At 47.3% G+C, this 24,416-nt stretch overlaps 1 protein-coding gene across 1 annotated transcript; it reads right to left on the reverse strand.

Annotated features, from left to right (window-relative positions):
- Positions 1–112: 112 nt before the first annotated feature.
- On the reverse strand, positions 113–24,227 carry LOC135821064 (multifunctional procollagen lysine hydroxylase and glycosyltransferase LH3-like). Its single transcript, XM_065334129.1, has 22 exons — positions 23,797–24,227; positions 22,709–22,839; positions 20,781–20,917; positions 18,844–18,958; positions 18,254–18,302; positions 17,342–17,454; positions 16,223–16,286; positions 15,645–15,751; positions 15,043–15,144; positions 14,574–14,711; positions 14,193–14,329; positions 13,418–13,519; positions 12,304–12,429; positions 11,644–11,779; positions 10,861–10,980; positions 10,244–10,312; positions 8,984–9,046; positions 3,005–3,046; positions 2,316–2,375; positions 1,822–1,908; positions 1,433–1,558; positions 113–1,020 (listed from the first exon to the last, which is right to left on the reverse strand). The coding sequence occupies exons 1-22, from the start codon at positions 23,861–23,863 to the stop codon at positions 865–867; spliced, it is 2,247 nt and encodes a 748-aa protein (XP_065190201.1). The 5' UTR covers positions 23,864–24,227; the 3' UTR covers positions 113–864.
- Between the last annotated feature and the right edge of the window lie 189 nt (positions 24,228–24,416).

Below are 24,416 nucleotides of genomic sequence, written 5' to 3' on the forward strand. Positions count from 1 at the left end.
ATTCCCTTGCATGCATTATGTGTTGGCATGTTGGTCCACTCCGAGTATCATCCGGCAACGAACATGTACCCCCCCCCCCCCACACACACCTCTCAAGTCTCATCCTCACAAGAACATGGCCCGCAATACAGCGGACAAAACCATAGGCAGGTGGCAAGCAGGTATGAACTTTCCAGCAGATACTGCTGCAGTGATGGTGGCATATGGTAAGTTGGTAACAATTCAGCCAGCCGAGCAAATCCATGCAGCCAAGCAGAGTGACAGTACTGAGCAACGAAAAGAGAAGCAAAACTGGCAACAGCAGCAAAAGACTCTTTCAGAACAGCTGTATTGTGTTATAGCAGCTGTTCTGTAGCAGTGTAATCAACAACAGCAACATGGATTTACCGTACTAGCATCAACCTCAGCATGATCGTAAGAGGCAATGGTGAACCTCAGGAATTTTCCATTTTGTTCAGCTGAAAATTAGTAAGCATGATGGGATCGAGTGGGGGGCAATACAACAGAAGCGGCAAACTGATAAGTATATTATGCGGTTTGATACTAAATAGTGCACAGATCCAACATTGAAAATAGGGATAACTTGAATAGTAGGCAGATAAACGGATAATTTCAATAGTGCCCAGGGGACGCTGGGATGCGATGGTCCATGCAGTGGAGAGCAGCGCTGACGCCAATTGACAAGACCATCATCACAAGCAGTCGGCAATGACATGAGCTGATACATCAACCTGTTAGCATAAACTGGTGGTCCAGTATTGGTCAATCAACGTAAGAATACGTACTTCAGCGGTAGGAAGATAGTGCTCTTCTGTATCGCAGACTACCAGCACACTGACGTGAGCTGGAGGTGTGCAAGATCAATCATGGGTCAATGAACGAAACGAGGATGTAGCGCGTGCCACCAGTCGTCCTCAAGCCCTCGTGGTAATGAGTGAGCCTGCCGGGATGCATGATGGTCCAGCCAACCTTGTTGTCGACAACAGAGCAGTTGTAGCGCAGGAATCTACAGCCACCTCCCTGTTCAAAGCATCAGAAGAGAAATTGGTTGGCATAGCAGCTAGTGACATTACCCCGTGTTATAAACTACATTTATATTTTTTATAAGCAAAGAGGTAAAAGCAACTCTGGTTATTAAACCGATCATTGACAGATGCATGACCCCCCGTATGATTTGTTTATGCGGGCAATATGCGACCTGTTCATATTATTATTATTATTATTATTATTAAAGAGGTAAATGTTAACAGTTATGTAGATAAGAGCACAGTACAGACATGACCGTGGCAGTGTGGCCATCAAATACAATGCAATGGGTATCAAACTGAGTGCTGTACATGCAGGGGATGGCAATAGTAAAAGAGTAACGTACACGGCATAGAGTGCATCTAAAACGTTGCCACCAGGAGAGAACTAATGTAATTATACATACCTGGTAGTCAATGTGGGGTCGGTTCAGGCACACGTTAGTTGTGAAAGTCGATGAATCGTGATGTGGACGAAGAACAGGCTGTCTGTCTGGTTGGTACTTGACCACAAAGTTGAGCATTGCTTTGCCCTGCAAACAAGCAATAATAATCACAATGCTTTGCAGGGAGATGGAGGTGGTAGGGATATGTGTTGTGACGTGGAGGTGGTAGATATACAGTGTGTTGAGGGGCGAAGATGCGTGTGGGCATACATTGTGTTGTGAGGTGGAGGTGAGCAAACAGCGGGTTGCATATGACACAAGTGAGTTGCAGCAGCTACCAGCGTACATTTCAAAAGACACAGACATCAAACAGAGTAAACGCATGCGGCACACAGTCTGAGCGAACCTACCTCAGCATAGTGACCTGGATAGGCACGTAGTTGCACAGGAAGAATGTACCTCTTGATCAAGTCCAAATACTGCTGCTGGAAGTTAATCTGAACAGGACACAAGGTTCACACACAGATGTAAACTGAGAAGCTGCAATTTACCAGTGCATGGCAGCGCATGGAAAAAGCAAAATGGTACAAAGGTGATTTGTCTGATACCATTAGTGGCCAACAGGAAGTTTTCGCCTCCTTTGTTCATTATACATTGGCCGCTGTTAGTATTCCACAGCAGTGATCATGGCGATTTGCAAACTACCTTCTACATTGAACAGGACACGGTTAGAACTTTGGCCGAATGAAGCAATCACAGGTCACCGTACCTACAGAAACAGGACAACTGAGCCTAACCAAGCACCCTGCCAACATGCCACCTGCCACCTGCCAACATGCCACCTGCCAACATGCCGCCACATACCAACATGCATACAAATGCTGTAGAATGTTACTATGGTTACCTGTGTCATATGGATGTCATCAGTGGGTACATTTTCATAGCCACCCGAGATCCGTTTGTCCTATACACAGTCAAACCATGACACAGCACAGCAAAATGAAAATCATCAAAATTAATGATACACTTCATCCTGCACACAGCCAAAGTACCAAAACAGAGCATCATAGGGAATCCCGAGCAAATGACTTGAAAAAGATTTTTTTGCAGCCGGGCATTCGGCAAGCCCAACCTGCTAGAACCCTGACATGAAGTGTAGAAAAGTATTTTGCAAAGCCACAAGACATCGTGAACTATCATGATGACAATACATCTAGCGATTCACATGCTGTAAGTCTCCATACAAGAACATGAAAACCTGTGCGTACACGGGCAGCTCAAGTGGGCCATAGGGTGGTCATTACAATGCCAACAACAGTGAAATCATTGATCTCAGCGTCTTCATAATTATTGAGATGGTCTCATGATCCGAACTGCTACCGGTATATTGATTGCCAATGGTCACGAGTCGCCGGATAGAGCAGGTATAAAAGAATACAGTCATGTACTTGTAACCTGACCAGGTTCTTACTGTCAGAAACTGACTCCTTTACAGAAAAACAGCTTTTAATTATTAAGGTTAATAAGCAACAGATAGACCCGGTCATCTGGGTGTGTGCCCAGCTAAACTTGCAGTCATTTACTGAAGCTCACCTCATGACTTCCGCCAGACCATTCGCCAAGGTGCTCAACTTCCTGTTGTTAGTCACAAGAGTATACGCGTAACAAGACAGAGATTTTCTTAACAACAAGTCAACAACTACATTGGTCAGGACTATTTTCTAGCTCTCCAAACTACCCACCACACGCGTTTCTCTATTTCTTTTCCTTAGCACTTTGACATCAAAAACTGATCGTCAAGTAATGTGGCACAGTGCACCCATCTCTCCGGCTCATATATCCGGTGAAAAAGTAAAACAAACGCTGTGTCTCAGGTATATCGGTGTTCAAATAACAGCTGGAAACTGCTAAATTCCATTTCAACACAGCTACTGCAGTAATAATAAGTTCTTATTAACAACAAATGGAGACTAATAATAAAATGATCCATGTGAAATACCAGCCATATTCATTCTCACACACACTTCCCCATATTCATTCTACAGATTATAACACCCCCGACACATACACACACATACACACACACATACATGCACATGCACATGTGTACACACACATGATATGTCTACAGATAGCAAGAAGACATTTATTATCAAACAAATCTGAAGAGAAGGAAAACACAACTGAAGAGGCAAAACACATGAAGCACGGAAGTATCTCCCAAGCCAAGCAAGCATGCCGTTATGGTGCGAGGTCATACAACTGTGGTACAAATCTAGTACGGGAGTACATGAACTACAGGTCAAATATGGCATGGGGGAATCCATATACATCACGCCCCTTCGAGATAATGCTGAGAAAACAAATCCAGTATTATCTATCAAATCAAATCAAAACAAGAAAAGAACAAGTATGGCAAACAACGGCCCATAGCACACAGCGGAACAGACATAGCATGCCACACAAGGATACAGAAAGATACGATATAAGAACAATCCTCAAGAACATGTACACGATGTGTCCAGACCAAATCAAGATGCATAAGATTGTCCACGGGTGGAGGAAATGTTCAAACGAGAGGGTGGTTGGTGCGCTCGTGTGCTGCGACGCAGAGGAGGAGGCGTAGCAGGAGCAACGACAACAGACGGCTGTGGTGAAACACATGGTGCTGGTGACGGCACGGGTGGAGAGAACGGACGAAGAAAACGGCGATTTCTCCAATAAACTCGACCACTAGCCAACTTGACGAAATAGTCACGGTGCTGCCCAATGGCCACAATCACGCCACGGGTTGTCCAACGCTTCGTCTTCGGATCCTGGACGTCCACAGGAGTGCCGATACGGAGAACGGGAAGAGAGCGGTGGGTGGGAGTACTGGCGGAAACAGGTGTCGAGGGTGGTGACTGTTCTTCACGCTCACTAGCGACGGTCGACCACGAGGAATCAAACTGCGTCCACTCAGCAATGACGAAAGACCGAAGTGGATGCCCGAGAAGATGCTCAGCTGGGCTCTTGCCAGACGGACCGGGCGTATTCCGCCACTCCAGTAGACCACGACGAAATGCATCTGTGTCGAGATTGCCATTTGACGAGGTCTTGAGCAGCAAGCGCTTCATGGCTTTCACTGCGGCTTCCGCATGTCCATTACTCTGGGGATAATGCGGGGAAGAGGATACGCGTTGCACTTGCCAACGGCTACAGAAGTCGGCAAACTTCTTCGATGCAAACTGGGGGCCACCGTCGGTGCACAGTACAGCAGGCACACCCAGATCGGCAAACCAACGACGACAAGCGAGAATGACATCGTGTGATGACGTGGTCCTGCCGGTTCGAACAACGCACGGCCAACCAGTCAGACGGTCGACATAAACAAGAAACTCGTAGCCTTGGCAAGAGAACAGATCAGCGGACACAAACTCGAACGGCAGAGTAGGATGACGGTCATTCATCGGTGGTTCGGCTGACTGTGACGACTGGAATTCTCGACACGCGGAACAGGCACGGACAAGGGTGTCTATGTCGGCGGTGAGACCAGGCCAGTACACGAGCTGTCGGGCGCGAGCCTTGGTACGGACGAGACCTTGATGTGAGGCATGAAGATTAGCGAGAACACGTTGACGCATGGCCAAGGGAACGAGAATGCGTTGGCCTTTCATGACGATGCCCTGGTCCACTGACAGGTGTTCACGTCCATTCCAGAAGGGTTGTAGTGGAGCATCCAAATCACGCTGCCGAGCGGGAAAACCATGCAGAACGCACTGGACAAGAGACTGATAGACTGGATCAGCTGAGGCGGCTGCTCGAAGTTCAGCAAACTTCAGGTTGGGGTGAGGACCATCATCACGGAGCATGCACACACGGATGCTGCGGCAATGAAGAGCAGGGGCTTCGCCGAGTTCATCATCTGAAGACGGGATGCCGACGGGATTGCGAGACAGCGCATCAGCAAACGCGTGATCAGAGCCTTTTCGCCAGGAAGCGTGCACTTGAAACGACTGCAGCTTCAGGCGAAGACGGAGAAGGCGAGGATTCTCGATCTGATCTAGAGAATACGCGTTGATAATCGGGATCAACGGACGGTGATCAGTGATCAGATCAAATAGGGTGCCGGATAAGTACAACTTGCACTTGTGCACAGCCCAAACGACGGCGAGCATCTCAAGCTCAACAACAGCATAGCGAGATTCGGCGTCAGAGAGGTAGCGGGAGCCACACTGGATGATTCGCCACTTATCATCCTGCTTCTGCCACAGAACGAAGCCGAGACCACGTAGTGCAGAGGCATCAGTCTCCAGACGGAGGTCGTGTCCATGCTGGTAGAAGGCCAGGATAGGAGGAGACAGCAGAGTAGACTTGGTCTTCTCGAATGCAACAGTGTGGTTGGCATCCCAGACAAACTCACGGGTCGTCTTCAACAGACCACGAAGCGGAGTGGTGCAGGCGGCGAGGTGTGGTGAGAACTCGCTACACTGGTTCACCAGGCCAAGAAACGAACGCAAATCAGTGCGGTTCGCAGGAATGTCAAAATCGCGAATAGCCGCTGCCTTGTCATCGTCAACAACCCAGCCGTCTGGACTGACAATGTAGCCGCAGAAATGGATGTGACGTGACGCAAAGGTGAATTTGGACGGGCTCAGAGTAATGCCATGCTGTCGAGCACACAGCAGGATGTCACGAACATGGGTGACATGGGAGGCAAAGTCGTCATCATAGGCCAGGCAATCATCTACAACCTTGGCGAAATTCGGGATTGCATCGAACGCAGCATCAGTGCGGCAGTTGAAAACATCCCCGGCGGAAATCAGGCCTTGAGGGTTGCGTAGGAAACGATACCTGCCGTATGGGGTGATGAATGTGGTCATTGGACATGCCTGCTCACTCAGTGGGATTTGCCAGTATCCGTGCCTTGCATCAAGCTTGGTGAGGAACTGTGCCGATCCAATACCAGAAACCACATCGCGAGCGGTGCGAACAGGGTGGGCTGGTCTCAGGACTTGGTCATTCAATCGTTTGAAATCGACGGTGAGGCGTTTCTCAGTGGTACCTTTCTTGTCGACGAGCACAATCGGGTGACACCATTCACTAGGCTCACTGACAGGCTCGATTATGCCATCGACAACCATTGTGTCCAGTTGTGACTTGACCTGGTCACGAAACGCGTACGGAATCGGGCGTGCGGTATGGACACATGACGGCTTAGCATCTGGCTGAAGTTGGATGTCCATCGGAGGACCTGCCATCGCCTTCAAGCCAGTGTCGGAAAACACGTCCGAGAACTCCTGCAGTAGCTCATCGCGAACACGAGCGATATCAGCAGAGCTAGGATTGACAACAGGCTTTGATACAGCACGGATCTTAGGTGGCGCGGCAGCATTAGCAGCAGGGTACTGTGCAGGCCAATCTGACGGGAGGAGCTGGAGTGCACTCAAGGACGAACGTGATAGAAGAGCATCGTCCAGACCCTTGTACACGTGGATTACGGTGCTGTGTTGTACTTCGCCAACCTGAAGTGAAGCACGAATACTGCCGACGTTCTGCAACTGCTCTCCAGATGCCGCTAGGACGCACTCTGGGTCATGGTCGAGGTTCTCGGGGAACCCGCCAAGCAGTTCGAGATGATGCTCGCCAATGGCATCGACGTCACTGCCAGTATCAGGGACCCAGGGTAGCGTGACTGCCTCATCCTCAGTGGCTAAACGGGTGGACACACGCACAATAGGCTGCGCAGCAAGACGAGTACGCTGCAACTTCAGTTGGCCCACATGCTTCACGTTCCGGTCCGATTGTAACGACGACCTACACATAGCGAGAAAGTGACCAGTCTTGCCACAGCCATTACATTTCTTGCCGCTGGCAGGGCAACTAGACTTTGTGTGCGGGCTCCGGCCGCAATTGGGGCACTTCTTGTGTGTGTCGCTTCCTGAAGAGGGAGCGGATGCAGATGGCAATACAGGTGCAGACATCTTGCTGCCAGGCTGTCCCTGTCGGGATTGTTGCTTACTGCGTTGGTACGCGGACCGCCGCACAGCATTGAGCTGGCTGGTGGACGGGATACTGCTGCTCGTCGTGGTAGCCGCTTCCTCCGCCCGGCAAATTGTGACTGCATCGTTCAGGGTCAAGTCCTTGGCAGACAATAGCTTGTGCCGGGTAGCGTCGTCACCAATTCCAATGACAATCCTGTCACGCAGGGTGTCAGCACGCACACGTGTCAGGCTTGTGCGACAGGTACTACATGTGTGTGCTGAACATTGTGAGCACAAAACAACGTCCGGAAAATCACAGCTAGTGTGTAATTCTTTCAACGAAGTGTAAAAAGAATCGAAAGACTCGCCTTTCGACTGACACCTGTCGTAAAATGCGATACGATCCAGGAGTGGGTTGCGCTGCCGTCGCAAATATTCCTTGACTGCAGAAATCACATCGTCCGCATCGGGATTCGGAGAAGTCACGATAATACCCTCGCGGAGAAATCTGCGTAGCTCCTCATCAAGAGCTTGCCGCAGCGAGGATACTCTGGTCTCACGGCTCTGGGCTGACAGGTGCTGGCACTCATAATAGTCTCGCCACATTTCCTGCCATGCCGTGAAGTCGGCTAATGTCGAGGACGACAGTAAAATCGGTCGCTCCGCAGAGACAGGCTTTGGAGCTGGTGATGTGGTGCTGGGTTGCACGGGTTGTTGTGTTGGTTGTGTCAGTCGTTGTATAGTTTGTTGGAACAGGTCAGCCATTTTACGTTCCCTCTCCTCTGAGGACTTCATTTGTGCCGCCAACATCGCGGTCAGGGCAACAATGTCAGGAGCAGGGTCTGAGTCGGACATCGTGGTCGCAACCTACGCAAATGCTGGTATCACGAACAAACTACAAAAAAATCGGCCAGTGCGCAACACAACGAGGTGCAAACACAAAGCACGAGAAACTAAACACACAGGTGAGTTCTACAAGGAACGAACAGTTCACTGCGCCATGATATGTCTACAGATAGCAAGAAGACATTTATTATCAAACAAATCTGAAGAGAAGGAAAACACAACTGAAGAGGCAAAACACATGAAGCACGGAAGTATCTCCCAAGCCAAGCAAGCATGCCGTTATGGTGCGAGGTCATACAACTGTGGTACAAATCTAGTACGGGAGTACATGAACTACAGGTCAAATATGGCATGGGGGAATCCATATACATCAACACACACACACACACCCCCCCCCCCCCCCCCCCACCACCACCAATGGTCAGTGGAGCGCCTCCAGACTCATCAACACGGCTACCCTGTAGCCCCCACCTTCCCATTGTTCTCTATTCTCCTTTTCATGTTCTCCCGTTTTCCCTTTCCCGATGGGGCAATGTTTGGAAGTAAAAAACAGTTTAAAACACACGTTACGCACACAGATGGACACACATACACACACATGGACGCACACACACATACAAACACAAATACACACACATGCACGCGTACTCACACACACACACACACACACACACACACACACACACACACACACACATACACACACACACACACACACACACACACACACAGTATACACAATATGTTGTAACCCATGACTCACTTCAATCATCTCCCTGGCCAACTTCTCTGTGACTAATGGATACCAATAAACATCAGGGCAAGGCTGGAAAGGATAGAGAAACATAGGCATGGTTGACAACACAACCACAAATGCAAATTAACGCAATGCCTGCCTATCCAGTTGGGATAGAAGTGCATGTAAAGCCATGTAAAGCCATGTACAGCTGTACTTGGTAAAGTAATTCGGATTCTTAGTAGAGGACACTGGCTGACAATATGGGCTAGTTGTTACAGGCCTTCGCCAGGCCTGTCCTTTTCTGAAATTCAATGTAGCAGCAGGAGGAATGTGTGCAAGATCATCACCTAAAGCAAATTGATCACCCACGGCAAGTGGATCACCCACGGCAAGTGGATCACCCACGGCAAGTGGATCACCCACGGCAAGTGGATCACCCCCAGCAAGTGGATCACCCAGGCAAGTGGATCACCCACGGCAAGTGGAGCACCCACGGCAAGTGGAGCACCCACGGCAAGTGGAGCACCCACGGCAAGTGGAGCACCCACGGCAAGTGGAGCACCCACGGCAAGTGGAGCACCCACGGCAAGTGGAGCACTTACGGCAAGTGGGGCACTTACGGCAAGTGGAGCACTTACGGCAAGTGGATCACTTATGGCAAGTGGATCACTTATGGTAAGTGGATCACTTACGCCAAGTGAATCACTTACGGCAAGTGGATCGCGTATGGCAAGTGGATCGCGTATGGCAAGTGGATCGCGTATGGCAAGTGGATCGCTTGTGGCAAGTGGATAGCTTGTGGCAAGTGGATCGCTTGTGGCAAGTGGATCACTTACGGCAAGTGGGTCGCTTACGGCGAGTGGATCGCTTACGGCAAGTGGATCACTTATGGCTAGTGTACAACTTATGGCTAGTGGACCACCTATGGCAAGTGGATCACTTATGCCTTATGGCAAGTGGATCACTTATGGCAAGATGATCACTTATGGCTGTTGGGTTGTATGACAATATGATCACCTATGGTAAGATGATCACCTATGGCAAGATGATCACCTATGGTGAAATTATCACCTGTGGTAGAATGATCGCCTATGGTAGGATGATCACCCATGGCAGGATGATCACCTATGGCAAGTTTACCAGCATCTGTGTTTGACCAGCGACTGCATGTGTTTGACCAGCGACTGCATGTGCTTGACCAGCGGCTATGTTGGAGCAGTGACTGTGTCTTTGACCAGGGGCTGTAAGTAAATCTGTAGAAGCTGTACAGTTCAAGGTATTCACCTCATTTAGTGGGATGCTCGTGTTGAGATTTCGCGAATAATTCGGATGCAGGTACTCCTCTTCCCAGTCCTGTAGTGGACACCATACAAACACACACACACACACACACACACACACACACACACACACACACACACACACACATGCACGCACACACGCACACACACACACAACACACACAAACACACACAGACTCTATTCCAACTTATGGTAACATTATGTGGACCTACCGTCCCACACTGAGTGTAAGTTGTACTACATGCCACACATCTCTGATTGCCTGCACTATGCTGCGATGTGTTTGCGCAAGAATATTCAAATTTGCAAATCCTTTCTCCACCACAGTTTGATAGTCGGAGACATTCTCTCAGATTGAGCGGCAGTACTTCATCTATCTTGGAATATCTCTGTATTCCAGTGGCTGCTGAGAAAGTGCCATGGCAGCTCCCCCCCCCCCCCCCCCGACACATGCATGCACGTGGGCATACGGATACACACACACACACACACACACACACACACACACACACACACACACACACACACACGGGCATACACACATATGCTAGCGTAATGCATGTGCATGAACACACATATTCAATTTGCAATACACTTACCCACTTGTTGTCAGTGATTTGATACATATCATTGTGTAGGTGTTTTGTGGTGAATGATGACAGCTCAGACAGGTGTCCCCAGGTGGTCATTTCTTTGTTCGTCACATACATGAATGTGCCCTGAAAAAATAACACAGACGCGCAATAGAAGCACTCGGCTTAGTCGCACATGCAATGTGTCATTGACTGGTAGCCATGAGCACGAGTGAACGCAACCACTACAAGAGTGTAGTCACAGATATACAATCACGTTGTTCAGCTCTACTAGTATTCCAGCTCTTGTAGCTGCTGCTGCTGCTGCACTGATCACGGATCAGTGGCCAAAACAGCTAGCTCAGTCTAGCTGTCCGCAGCATTGTGAAAGTACATTGTCTGTACATCATAATAAAATAAAATGTAAAATGCATGGAAAGCTGAAGCAGGCAGACTACGGAAATCATCCGAGTCAGCATTATTGAATTGGTATGAATCTCATGGCTGGGCATTTCCCCAGCTTCTTGTGATACATACTCAAACACAACACACACAACACATACTCAAACACAACGCACACAACACACCACACTCACTCACACACACACACACACACACACACACCGTGACACACACACACACACACACACACACACACACACACACACACCGCAGCAAATATCACAGTACAAGTATTATCGTTGTGCAACATGTCACATGGCAAGCAGCAGTGGAAGTGGCAGTGCTGAATCTATGATAGCCAGATCAGATTGACCCATTGCCTGTTAACTAAATAGACAGCACGCTTACCTGTCGTCTTAGACGTGATGAAAATGCCATGTCTTTGTCAACACCTGGAACAACTGGGTAGACGATGGTTCCTTGATCAATTACGTCACGACGGACAAGGTAGGCATGCGAGATATGGGGAACAACCCACGTTCCTCTGCCAAGAAAAGCAAGCAGACACATGCACATCTTTCTTTAAACAAAGTTAACACGAGGAGCATGAATGTTGGACGTAGTATTGTGTTACATTTCAAGATGTGTGTTGGTGTTTAGTCATGGTGTGTGTGTGTGCGTGTGTGCGTGTGTGTGTGCGCGCGTGTGCATGTGTGTGCATGTGTGTGTGGGGGGGGGGGTGGGGGTGTGTTTGTGTGCATTGTGTACCTGTTGGCGTACATGTATCCATGTGTGTACGCGCATGTGTGTATGTGTGTGTGTGTGTGGGGGGGGGGGGGGTGGAAGGGTGCATTGTATGCCATAATAGGCTTTATTGTACTATCACAAGTTTCAACATGTTCTAACTGTTCTGTGTCAATTTCAACTGCTAGTTGCCATGCAGCCTCGGTGGGGTAACGAAGCTTGAATTCGGCTATTTCACTAAATCTAAGATGTGAGAGATAAAAACATACGAGTATTTTTACAATAATTTTGAGTGAAAGTAAAAGAAGAGGTTGCTTCACGTACCTTCGCTCACCATTCACAATGGCAAGGTAGTCCTCAGACCGTTCGTAGTAACCAGTCGAGGATATCGCACCCCAGAAATTTGACCACAGCTTTTCCGGCTTGGAAAGAAGTGGTGCAAGGATTGTTCTGCGGATGCATGGAAGCACATACACGTACATCATGTATCAAAAGTGCATATCCACTGCTACATGCATCCCCACTGCTACATGAAAAGGCTGTGGCCGGGATTCCACTTGATCACTATGTAGGAGTTGCATTATTTGATAGAAAGTATATTTTTCGAGCTTGAGTGGAAAATAGATTCCTAGGTTCGAACCCCAAGATGGGCAGTTAGTTACATTTTTTCTCTCCTGGAATGTGTCGTATCTGCATGTTATTACCCTTTCAGTGAGGTGCTCGTGAGTCGTGTACGAGTCGTGTGTGGCTAAACCCGTATTTCTCACTTTAACAACCAGTATGCCTGTCTGTTGCAAACTGTGACTGGTCGCTTGTATTACTGTTCCTGAGCTGTGAACTGTGATTGGCCGCGTATACTAATGTTCCGGAATGTTCTAGAATTTCGTCGGCAACCGGTTTTCGTAGCGTGCTTATTAGTTAATGAGTCTATGGCTGAAACGAATGCTCAATGCAGCAAACGAATATTCTTTTTCCGAATACACCTGAAACGAAGAATATTCCGAATATTCTAGACCAAACAAAAGCCATGGATACCTAGTTGTATCCATGGTAACCACACACCATCAACGGGTGGCTACCCATATTACAAGAGAGACATTTGAAAAGGGCATTGTTATCATTTGGCTTGCTGATGATAACACATGGAAGGTGACAGGCCTACTCATATTCTGCATAACATAAGCGTATTATATATCGAAAAGGTGAGTTTCTGTACATTTACGAATAATATTATATGTACTCTTATTCCACATAAACGAAGAATATTCTTATTCCTGTCTGCATATTTCGAATCTTTAACAGATTATTACTTTCAGAATGGATATGCCATTCCATTCCATACATGCATCCAATTGGTTAGAAAGAACGTGAGCGCTTTCCAGTACATGTACATTAATCACCAGACACAGATATAGTTGTACTTGTATAACCAACTCACCGGTTTTGCTCTACCAAGCGCTTCAGAACCAGTCGGTTGGTGAGCATGACATCAGCATCCACTGAGAAGTAGAAAGAGCAATTGATTGTTTGACATTCTTTCCTGATAACAGAACGAGAAGTGTAACAGAGGGAGACAAATGTTAGTGAGGATCCTATATGAGCATGTGCTGCTCGGGCTCTGCTTTCTATGGATAGGGGTATTTTCAAGGGGCCTATTAGATAATAATATCCATACACCACCCTGTAGAGTGATAGAATCAGGCAAGAGTCGTTTCTTTTTCAAGGAGAAAAAATTAATGGTGGCTGTGGCCAGTGTGACCGATCATTGTTATAGCAGTCATGTGCCTGCACTCATGCAAGTATACACACATGCACATACTGCCAGGTACAAGTATGGAGCTTCATGCTGTTGTGCTTGTGTGCACTTGTTATCCAGGGATCCACTTTGGTATAAGTACATTGATTTTTTTACGCTATCGTGCTATCATTCATAACCAGATTAAGTCAATGATGATGTAATACAGTGTGACATTCCTTAGCGGACATATCCTGTCAAAGATAACCTCCACATACAGCACAGACAGGGCAGCCAGTCCCAACTGTTGCCGCCATCAAGTTGTAATGCACTCTCTGTGCCGATTTCTACTGCACACCTCCCAATGCAGTAGCCAGTACTACATAATTGCAAAACCAGCCTACGTGTATATTTCAAAGCCAGCCTACGTGCACAAGTACAACACATTTCTTTCCGTGCAAGGCAATATTATGCTTACAGAGCACGACCCCGGGCATCTTGGCTGGTACCTGTCTCGTCAAAACTGCCATCATCGAACGTTACACTGAAGTACGGCTGCTCCAATGCCTTGATGCTCTTTATCCACTCAGCAGCAGCAGATGAGTGGTACTTTGCCTGTGTGTGTGTGTCAGCATGTTAGTAGGTCAGTGAAACAATCCAACAGAGGACAGAGGACAGAGGATTAATCATAGCTATCGTGATGTGTGCCGGGCCATGGTCATGTTTCATGCTCTTGCACCGAACTCAACTACATCATGACTGAGGTGAAAAGTGAAATGCACTTAATTAAAGGTAGAGTTGAAAGAACACATGCACTGACACATTGGACCACTAACAACATTTCCATCGGTTGACTAACCAGAAAGTTAACGTGCAAGAAGATTGCCAAGCGGCTCTTCGGATAGAACTGGCGCTCAATCCGCTGAAGGAATTTGTGGAAGAAGGGAACAGGCTGGTCGACGAACAGTGCAACGAGCACAAGTGGATGATCGTCATCCTGAAAGAGAAGAGGGAAAGAAGTGCTGTTAGCCATCAATTGCCATCCCTTTTGAACAAGACTGACATGAGGGAGTGCATAGAAGGCGTAACGTTAGAAAGCAGCTGGATAATCCAGCCCGCAGGAGTTCCCATGGCAATAGTTGGTAAGCAACCAAAACAAAACAGGCCATGGATAGTGCATTGTCACAGTTTCTATTTATATATTAATACAAAGCCCGGATATGAAATGACCAGCATCCTACCATACTAGTATTATGTATGTTGTTTCCCTCAAACCAATGAATACGCTTTTGTATGTTTTTGTATTCATCATGTATTCCATTCCTTACGTAGGCTTTCTTCAGGGTGAACTCAATCTCCTTGCATGCCAGACAACCTTCTGTGTTGGACCAAGATCCAGCCAGGTAATTCCCATAGCGATTCAGCGTATCCTGGAGTGAAAGAAACATTACAACACAATCATGACAACATAGACAGTGAGCCGCACGACCATGGCTGCAGAGCAGTAGGCAGTTCATGGCATCCTTACCCATCAGTGAGTGGTTTACTGGCAATGCAATGCACAGGTGTAGAGAATAAAACTTGATAAGTAAAAACTACCCTGGGTAGCTCAGTGTAAACGCTACAAACACCGAGGGATGACAAGAAGGTGGAAGTGTGACGGGATCTAACAAGTGTACAAGTACAAACCGCAATAGACAGCCAATGGAAGTAACTAGCAAAGTTATTGATGACCTACCTAACAGCCCACGTGCGAATTTAATTTGCTTCTGTTCGAATAGGCTTTATCTCCCTGTACAGTAATTGGGCTTTGCTTATTCATGAAGTTAGATTTCACATGCGGCTGCTCTGCCCACTCATGAGTCATGTAGGTACAGTATATGCAGGTCCCAGGCCTAAGTTAGGCATGCAATGAGCAACCAGTAGTTACCTTCATGGACAATGGCCCATTGCCATGTACCACAGATGGTGTGGTTGAGTACATGCTGTTGACAAGGAATGCAGCTCCTTCTTGTGTAAAGTTGATTTCAAGATCGTCTGCATATACACATACGTACATGTACATACATTCAAACGTGCACATGGTGACTAAGTCAGAGTGCACACACACACACACACACACACACACACACACACACACACACACACACACACACACACACACACACACACACACACACACACACACACACACACACACACACACACACACACACGCGCGTACATACACGTGCACACGCACACACACACACACACACACACACACACACGTCCGTGCACATGTAAACACATGCCCCCCCCCCCCCACACACACACGCACCTGCAGGAAACAGCCTACAAACTAACCTTATCTCTTATTGGCGCAAGTCGCCATCATGAGAATAAAGAATAACGACCATTCAGCCGTGATGAGTATGTAAGCCAGTGCAGTATAACACAATAATCACACACAACGATTCATAAACTTTCTGAAATCCTTAGTAAACCTTGGTAAAGATCGATTCTCACCTGTTGCACCATTCAGGTTTTGGAAAATGTGTGAGCGATGATCCAATCGCATACCGATCTCTTTCTAATACCAGGATATACATACGCACACGTACGCGTACACACATACACACATGCACACACATGCACCAGAAACACACACATACACAAGAAGCACACCACACACACACACTCACAAACACATATGCATGCACACGCAGAAGAGAAACAAGACATGCAGGTATCAAGAATACATGATGTACTAAGTAACGAGGTCAGCCCTATACCATATACAGAGGTCCTATGATGAAGTAATCATTACGTCATCACTTCCAATGCTTTGCATGGATTGGAGAAGCAGTGGCAGGGACCATCAGCCAGTGGTGCACAAACACCGGCACTGCTCCGCCACTCGAACTAGTATCGTATGTACATGTATGATTACCACTCAATACTAAAATAATAATTGTCATTCAAATCTCAAAACAAACTACCAGTCTTTGCCACTCAATACAAAAATAACAATATATTAAATCTCTGAAGCAGTGTATATTTTCCAAATACGGTATGCCTGAGAACATAGTGTGGTTACTGGCAGCCGAGAATGTGACTTTGTCCTCGCTAAAATTATAGGTTTGCATTGCTAGAGCACTGATGGTTCCCTTTCATCCATCCAGGGGCGTCGGAAGGCATCCAACATTGGTGCGGACATGAATAGGTGGAGGAGGCCGTCCGCCAGGAAAATGTTTTGGAAAATTGGGCCCAAATAGACCATATTGGATTGCTTCAAAAATCCACAAGATGGAATCCCTGGTGCAGTTTTGGCCCCACCTGTCACACCGGTTCCGACACCCCTGCCATCGTCCAATCACATCTGTTATTTTGAATCGATCCGTTTGGAATTTTGGACCCGCTTTGGCCATACTGAATGAATTCACTATAGGGAACAGATGCACTAGGTAACACCCCCCCCCCTCCGCTACAGGGGCTTGCATGAATGCAGATGCAAAAGCTGATTGGTGGACTGAATAATATCAATGTAGAATGAGAGCAAAGGTCTTTAGGTTTATCTCACAGAGAACAGTCAACGGCATGCATGGGCTTATAGTGCGGCTGCCGGGTTGCTGGTGCATGACTCACTCTTCTGGCGGCATCTAGATACTGCAGAGTATAGTAGAGCTGATCATCGTAAGTGTCACTGACTTCCTTGTGTGACACCACAGAGTAGAACTTAGGTGCATAGCCCATGAATCCTGCACGACACCATAATTATAATGACAACAGTTGCCACCTACAGCTTGTGAAGACACCCATGATATCAAGAGCTCTCTCTCTCTATCTCTCTCTCTCTCTCATTCTCTATTCCCTAAGTGTATACCATGCATTGGCTGTATAGCTATGTGTGTGTGTGTGTGTGTGTGTGTGTGTGTGTGTGTGTGTGTGTGTGTGTGTGTGTGTGTGTGTGTCGCAAAACGACTTATCCCATCACCAACGCTCATGTCTCCTCTCGTCTTCGTCTCGCTCAACGAGAAACACGTGACGTACATGGCAGTGTGTACCAGGACCAGGTTTGTGTGTGTGTGTGTGTGTGTGTGTGTGTGTGTGTGTGTGTGTCACTGTGTGTGTGTCACTGTGTGTGTGTGTGTGTGTGTGTGTGTGTGTGTGTGTGTGTGTGTGTGTGTGTGTGTGTGTGTGTGTGTGTGTGTGTGTGTGCGTGTGTGTCGCTGTGTGTGTGTGGGGGGGGGAGGGGGGGGGGGGTGCGTGTGTGGCCAGAAAAAGCAACTTCAAAATAGCTGTAGACCAGGCTGAATAGTAGTGGTCAATTCATCAGCCTTGCAAGCTGTTGAATGGTGCAATCCCAACACAAGTTTCAATGGCTTCTGCTGTAGCATCGCTATCATCGCCTCTGGCGATGGGCGTCAAAAGGTCAAAAGGTGTGTGTGTGTGTGTGTGTGTGCGTGCGCGCGTGTCTGTGCTGTCTACAAAACTGGAAAGAAAATGCTAGTGCAATTTGAAGACAGCACAAAGGGCTTGCTTTCCTCATCTTCTTACCTCCAGAGTTAAGATAACGTTTTCCCATCGCAACACGGGGGTACTTTGTCTAAAGGAAACGGTCACACGCATACACACACACACACACACACACGTACACACACACACACACACACACACACACACACACATGCCCAGTGACAAACACACGCACACACGTTAAACAAGGCCCAGGAAACGCCTCATAATGACCATTAACATACGTGTACAGTCAGACCTCGCTTATCCGGTCCTCTTTTATCCGGATCCCTCGCCATCCGGAAGAATATCGGTGGTTACCGATTTACAGCATGTCATGCATACATACAGTGTGTGTGTTCAATTATCCGGTTCCCTCGCCTATCCGGATATTTTTGTGGAAAACGGATGTGTGCAGTTATGCGAGGTCCGACTGTACATCTGTTTGCTCTGGGAGGTCATAAGTGGAAATGAAACAATTCAAATCTGAATAGCAACTGTAAGCCACCTGCAATGAAGACGTTGTCGCACGAGACTACCTAAGTTAAGCCTGTATGTCAATTACAAGGCAGGAATAAAGAATTCAAATGCAATTATTCATGGGCAGATCAATACATGTATACGAAACTCACAGCTAGGGACTCGTCGGGCCAGCAAAATCCTTCGGCAGCGAACACCATGTTTGCGTTGAAGTCCATGAACTTTTGGATGATTTCAGCGGGGTCCGAGTTGATGATCACATCATAGCTGCACACCACCCAGCATCGAAGCACAATGTCAGATAGTGAGACAGTAGTATAGTCAAGAATACACACTACGCTGTACAGTAAGTGGTGTCTCGTTCCATAGAAGAAGAAATCACTTTCCGTAACACATGTCTGTATGTGTAAGTATCCGTGTAGCAGTGGTCAGGTTGTACATCTTACACCCCTGAGTACAAGTACAACTCAGATCCAGAATGTTGTGATGGATTTAAAAAAAATCCAATGCACCAGCAGCCAATTCACTTCTTACGCCAATAGCTCATGTATACACCTTCAGTTTTCTTGGAGATAGTATTGCAATAAAACTAAGGAATAGAACAAGCTTCAGGTTCCTCACACTCAACCCTTCAAAGTTGCCACTAGCACTTTCATTGCCGTATCATCGGGTGAATTCAGGCAGAAGAAGGAACTACCCAGCACAATCACTCAGTTTAAACAATGGCGTATACAAGGTGATAACAGCAGCACTAAAAGTAGCATTAGGGCTGACTCATATTCTTATAGTGATAAATGCACACCTGCCCGCATACACTCTCTAAGTCGTGAAGCGTGAGTCGCAATTGTGCCAAGTCGTTGCTGTGTCATCCTTGATGTGCTAAGCGCTACCTGATGTACCAGCCCGCTATGCCAGAGACCACTAGCCAAGCATCGACTACAAGTATGTGTAAACTGAATGTGGTGGTAGTGGTGAGAAGGGGGCTCTGTGCCAGATTGCCAATGCAGATTAGAGAGTGCGGGCGGAAAAGGTGTGTATGTACCGTGAATTCGCCAGGTGTGTCTTTATCACCACCTGAGTCAACCATAAATAGTATTTTAAAAATACAGTTGTAATGAAGTGACTGAACTTAGGTAGACTAGTGAGAACATACACAGAAAGGAGTGAAGTCACGGACGATTCTCAGGCACATTGAACACATTGTTTGTTCTCGCTAATCTACCTGCTGCTGCTTCCATCACCTATACATTGTTTAAAGGTTATTGTTCTGGACAGTTTCTTCTTTTGCTTGCCGGTATTCACCTGTAAAGAAGGCAGTGAAAGTGCAAATGGCAACTTTGAAATGTTGATTGTAAAGAGCCTGAAGCTTGTTCTATTGCTCAGTCTGATTGTATACACTACATGTAGCAATATTCCTTTCAATCCCGTCATTCAACAGCTGCATCTCCATTTATCGATTTTCGGTATAATTATCATGGCACACAATAGGCGTTGTCAAGAGTAGACTGACTGGTATGGAGTGTCGCTGGTGGCCTCTCAGTGGGTGCAAGTGCCATGTGCTCCCATTGCACGTGAACAAGAACCTTCACTACAGCAGGAATTATCACAGCACTCTGGGAGTAGCTGATACAGTGGAAAGTGGAACCTACAGTAAGCAATACAATTTCATCACTTCCCCTCTAAGCACTGTTAATTTCTGAAGAAATTATATATCGGGCAACGGACATTTTTTTTAAACACACAGAGCAAATAGACATGCGACCACTCAGCAGAATCTGGGCTGTGTACATACTCTCCGATTCATGATCAGGTTTTGGAGAGAGAGAGAGAGAGAGAGAGAGAGGGTGGGGGGGGGGGAGAGAGAGAGAGAGAGAGAGAGAGAGAGAGGGTGGGGGGGGGGGGAGAGAGAGAGAGAGAGAGAGAGAGCTCAGGATGTCAACTTTCAAGGCTCAGTAGCGTTTCCAGTGCAGGGTCCACAGTGTACAGTGGACTGGATTTCACTTTCTGCCACAACTATAGATCACAAACACACTATGACGATGTTACAGTGATCACAGAACTAAATCAGACAGATGTACTGGGTACTGACCTGTCTGTGTACATAAGAATCAAGTCCTGCTCATCTTTGTATTTCTCGGCAGCCTTGGTTAGCAGGCCAATCTTCTGACCACCTCCGGTTGAAACGAGCATATCTCCACCTCTCCATTCCTCACCCATACCAATAGCCTAAGCGAAGCACATTGCAGAAGACAATGACCCACTGGATATCATAATACCACCAGAAACCAGCACCATACCAGATCACATCGTTTTAAGAAAACTATATGCCCAAGATATGCTCCCAGTGTTGAGAACTGCCGAAGCACGTGCATGGTTGCAAAGGTATTCTATAATCAAAACGATAAGATTTTGACACCCAGAAGACCCATGGCACGTCAACCAGAACATTATTGGGACATTGATGCTTGATCAAAGCGGCAAACAAAAGTATACTGCGTACCCGGCATACATTGGAAAGAAAGGTGGGCCGTGTGAAAAGAATAAAACTGGGGATAAGGGCGGAAGCAATGGCAGGCGGAAGAATCCAGGAGCACAAATTTCGTTTCGCAGTGGGGGGATTATTTTTTACGGAGGGTATAAAAATGTCAGCTCCATAAGAGCACCCCGCACACACAACAAGAGGAGAAAGATGTGTGTTGTGACTCTAAGTTCCACACACAAGTAGGCAATCACCAGACAACATTCCACACACACTTCAGTTTCGGAAGATACATATCTCTGGACTACAATGGCATGCTAGTCCGCATCAGCATTAGTTATCATCCTCGGAAACGATGTTTTTGCCTTTGAGTTTTGGCTGATGTATAATGTACAGCACATGAGCGCAGCTGACATGTTGACGTTCACACAAACGAGAAGTACATGCAATGTGTAAACACATGAGCTATTAATTAGCCCTACGGGATGGCAGTTATTTTCAGGTGTGGGTTTCAACCACCAACCCTGGGGCTTATTACAGGGCAGTGCTTATACGGTGCACTGTGCCATTGCAGGGCTAATTCCAGGAAATAATATTATGGTAGGTAACTGGCTGATAAGACTAAGAAGGTTGGATCGGGGAAAAAAGTATCATACTCTCCAGGGTCAAGCCTTTATTGGTGTATGAATTACACCCCCATCATCTCCTCAATGAAGACCCCCACCCTCTCCCCAGTATAACCCTAACCCTGTAAATGCATCCCGTGACATTCCGTGGACTGTTTTTCAGTTTCACTTCCCGGCGGGATGCACTGCCGTCGTCTTGTAAATCGCCTCTAATCCTTTCCGCAGTGCAACCCTAACCATTTCCCCAGAAATACCTGCATAACCCACTCTCAGTAATGCCCTAACCATCTCCCCAGAAATACCTGCATAACCCACTCTCAGTAATAGTAATGCCAGTGACCCTCTCCCCAGTATAACCCTAACCCTCTCCCCAGAAATCCCCTAACCCTTTCCCCAGTAATACCTGCATAACCATCTCTCCAGTAGTGCAGGGTTCTAGCCAGGTCAAACTAGTAGGGGGGGGGGGGGGGGGGGCAGGGGAAACAGTTACCCCGTAACCCATTTTCCTTGCCGTGCAAAATGCAACGTCCGGCGGGGCACCCCCCCCCCCCCCCCCCCCCAGAGTTCACCCGAGGTAAGCATGCCTTTACAAGCCCTCTTATCTGCTACTAACTATCGACTGCATTTTCGTTGAATGGCATGAAGAAACACAAAAATCGACAAATGATTGGGGGGGGGGGGGAGAGGGCACTATTCCACAGGACGCTCAATCAAAGTCGGGGGGGGGGGGGGGATGCAGCCCCCCCCCCTACCTTCCTTTTCCTAAAACCTTGCCCTAACCCTCTCCCCAGTAATACCCGCATACCCCTCTCCCCAGCAATGTCCTAACGATTTCCCCAGTAATACCCTAATCCTCTCCCCAGTAATACCCTAACCTTACCTCAATGATAACAATCATGCTGCTGCACTCACCTCAAACTGCACTCCATGGTGTTGACATGATCGAGCAAAGCGTGTGTATCCATCTGTTGGACTCGTTGCTATCGTTAGCAGCAGCAGTTTGTATTGCTTAGTCGTGCCCACATCTGCAGTGCTCACCTCCGCTGTACAATAGCAAAGGAAAAAAATGCACTCTTGGTCAATGGCTACCTGCCTTCACAAACAATCTTGCCAGTCTTGGTCAAGAGAGGTTATGCAAATGTCATGGTCAGTGTGAGTCAGCAGAACCACTTTTGGGCACTATGTATACAACATGAGTCTGTTTATAACAGATCAGGTGCTTGCTATGCGGCCTTAGCACTGCCTGCACTGCTGCATGGGCCATGCAGTGAACATGGCTGGGCGACTGTCGTCATGGCGCAATGCATAAAGGAATGTTGTACTGTCCTTTCGACCATGAAAAAACATCCTGGAAATTCCAACCAGAATACGGGTGTCCGGGGTACTGAATGCCAGATCAGCTTACACAGGAACAGATAGGACTGGTACAACCTTGGGCACCTACACACCTACACTGCTACACTGCTACACATTGTACAATGATTATGTACATGGCCGGCGGCTCACGGTGTTCTATGTTATTACTAGTACAGTAGTACAGTAGTACAGTGTGTAGTTCTAACACTTTTAAAAACAAGACAGGGCAAACATGCCTATACTGTGCTATACTACTGTGCTGTAGTCACTTTTCTGGTCCCCGGATTGTACCACTGGCAGTGTTGTTGTGTAAACCGATCAGGCGTTTGAGACACTGATGAGCACTGCACACATGTACACGTCAGTCGTCATGTACTCACACAGACAGAACAGTAGACCTACCCTCGAAAATGCAAAAATAAAAGATATGTGGCTTGGATATCGCGCCGGTGCCGGTGCCGGTGATGTGTGTATAATTTCTATTTTTAGTAGCAGTTTCATTATTGATTTTATCTATTCCTAATTAAAGAGGTGAAGAGAGAAAAGATCACATAATTGGTCTATGCTCTCCAAACAATGCGCGAATAAAATTTATATTCTACCATGCTGTGCATAGAACAAAAGAGTCACTGCATGATGCTAACCTTCCGAATTCCAGACAGACGAGACCATTAGTAGTACCAACAGACCGCTGCGGCGTAAGAGGCACATTTTTCTAGCGACCCTTGCTTTCTCGCCGATGGCCGAAACGCTCACAAAACACCAACAGAATAAATTTGGCAACGAAACAAATCACGGACAAATGGTAGGGGTGATTGTTCTTTCCGAGAGAACGAAGCACCCTGGCCTAGGTGATATCAAGCATAGCTTTCAGCCATTGCATCACATGTGTTCACCATCCACTCTTCATTCAGCCAGAGTGGCACGCGACTAAACGTCGTCGTAAACAGCGACACTCCGACAGCCCACTGTCTGACTGACTGACCGATGGCAGGGATTCAGTAGCTGACCTTGCATCTGCAATCAGTGTGGCCTGTCTTCTTTCCTGTGGTGAGGTGCCGACGGTGGTGGGCTAGCTGTCAAAACTCGCGATCGCCTTGGAGTTAAAAACTTGAAAAAGGCTGCATTTGTCTTTGTGCTCAGGAAGCGCACAGCTGCGACAGCTATTTATTCGGCTATCGCACTCACTCAGAGTCAGAGTCGCCTCACGCGCCTCACCCACGGCTACGTATCGACGTTACGTCGATGTAACCAGCTACTACAT

The sequence above is a fragment of the Sycon ciliatum genome, chromosome 1, assembly GCF_964019385.1.
Source record: "Sycon ciliatum chromosome 1, ocSycCili1.1, whole genome shotgun sequence".
Lineage (NCBI taxonomy): Eukaryota > Metazoa > Porifera > Calcarea > Leucosolenida > Sycettidae > Sycon > Sycon ciliatum.

Coding starts and splice junctions, on each gene's coding strand:
- LOC135821064 (XM_065334129.1), bottom strand. CDS start 23,863: ATGTGCCTCTTACGCCGCAGCGGTCTGTTGGTACTACTAATGGTCTCG. Junction 22,840..23,796: donor GTCTGTCTGGAATTCGGAAG/GTTAGCATCATG, acceptor GCTATTGTACAG/CGGAGGTGAGCACTGCAGAT. Junction 17,455..18,253: donor ACGTTATCTTAACTCTGGAG/GTAAGAAGATGA, acceptor GGTGTCGTGCAG/GATTCATGGGCTATGCACCT.